Source organism: Buceros rhinoceros, unplaced genomic scaffold (assembly GCF_000710305.1).
Source record: "Buceros rhinoceros silvestris isolate BGI_N320 unplaced genomic scaffold, ASM71030v1 scaffold3478, whole genome shotgun sequence".
Classification (NCBI taxonomy): domain Eukaryota; kingdom Metazoa; phylum Chordata; class Aves; order Bucerotiformes; family Bucerotidae; genus Buceros; species Buceros rhinoceros.
This window is the reverse complement of record NW_010426200.1, coordinates 39,495-39,916: the sequence shown is the minus strand read 5'-3', so window position 1 is coordinate 39,916 and position 422 is coordinate 39,495. Positions and strand designations below refer to the sequence as shown.

The following is a 422-nucleotide window of genomic DNA, read 5'->3' as shown; positions in this document are numbered from 1 at the left end:
GCCGTGGGTTGTGGCGCCAGCGGGAGCCACGTGCATCCCCCCATTGAGAGGGGACGTGCTGGGGATGGGTGCCAGCCTGCGGGCTTGGGCAAGAGGGGACACAAGGGTTGCTGCGAGCAGCCTCTGGTTTGTTTGCCCCAGTTCTGTTGTGAGGGCACTGGAGGTGACCCGCAGCAGCGCAGGAACATGTGTTTTCACACCAGCCTTTGCTTCCTCGCCAATACTCCCTGTAAACCACCTTCTTCCATCTCCTGTGTTTCAGGCCACCTCCAAGCCCCTCCGGTACCATCACAGCCACCTACGGCCAACCACAGAACCACTCCATCCCAGTGTACGAGATGAAATTCCCGGACCTGTGCGTGTTCTGAGAGTGGTCAGGCAGAGCCATCGCTCACACCGAAGGACCTCCTGGGGAGAGACCG

General features: G+C 60.7%; 1 protein-coding gene across 1 annotated transcript in view; it reads left to right on the top strand.

Annotated features, from left to right (window-relative positions):
- Positions 1-368, top strand: part of EFR3B (EFR3 homolog B (S. cerevisiae)) — a gene marked incomplete at its 5' end in the record, with an annotated part of 12,834 nt that extends 12,466 nt beyond the window's left edge. Inside the window, one exon of the mRNA XM_010141402.1 lies at positions 263-368. Within this exon, the coding sequence (XP_010139704.1) occupies positions 263-368 (106 nt within the window). The remainder of the gene's footprint in view (positions 1-262) is intronic.
- Between the last annotated feature and the right edge of the window lie 54 nt (positions 369-422).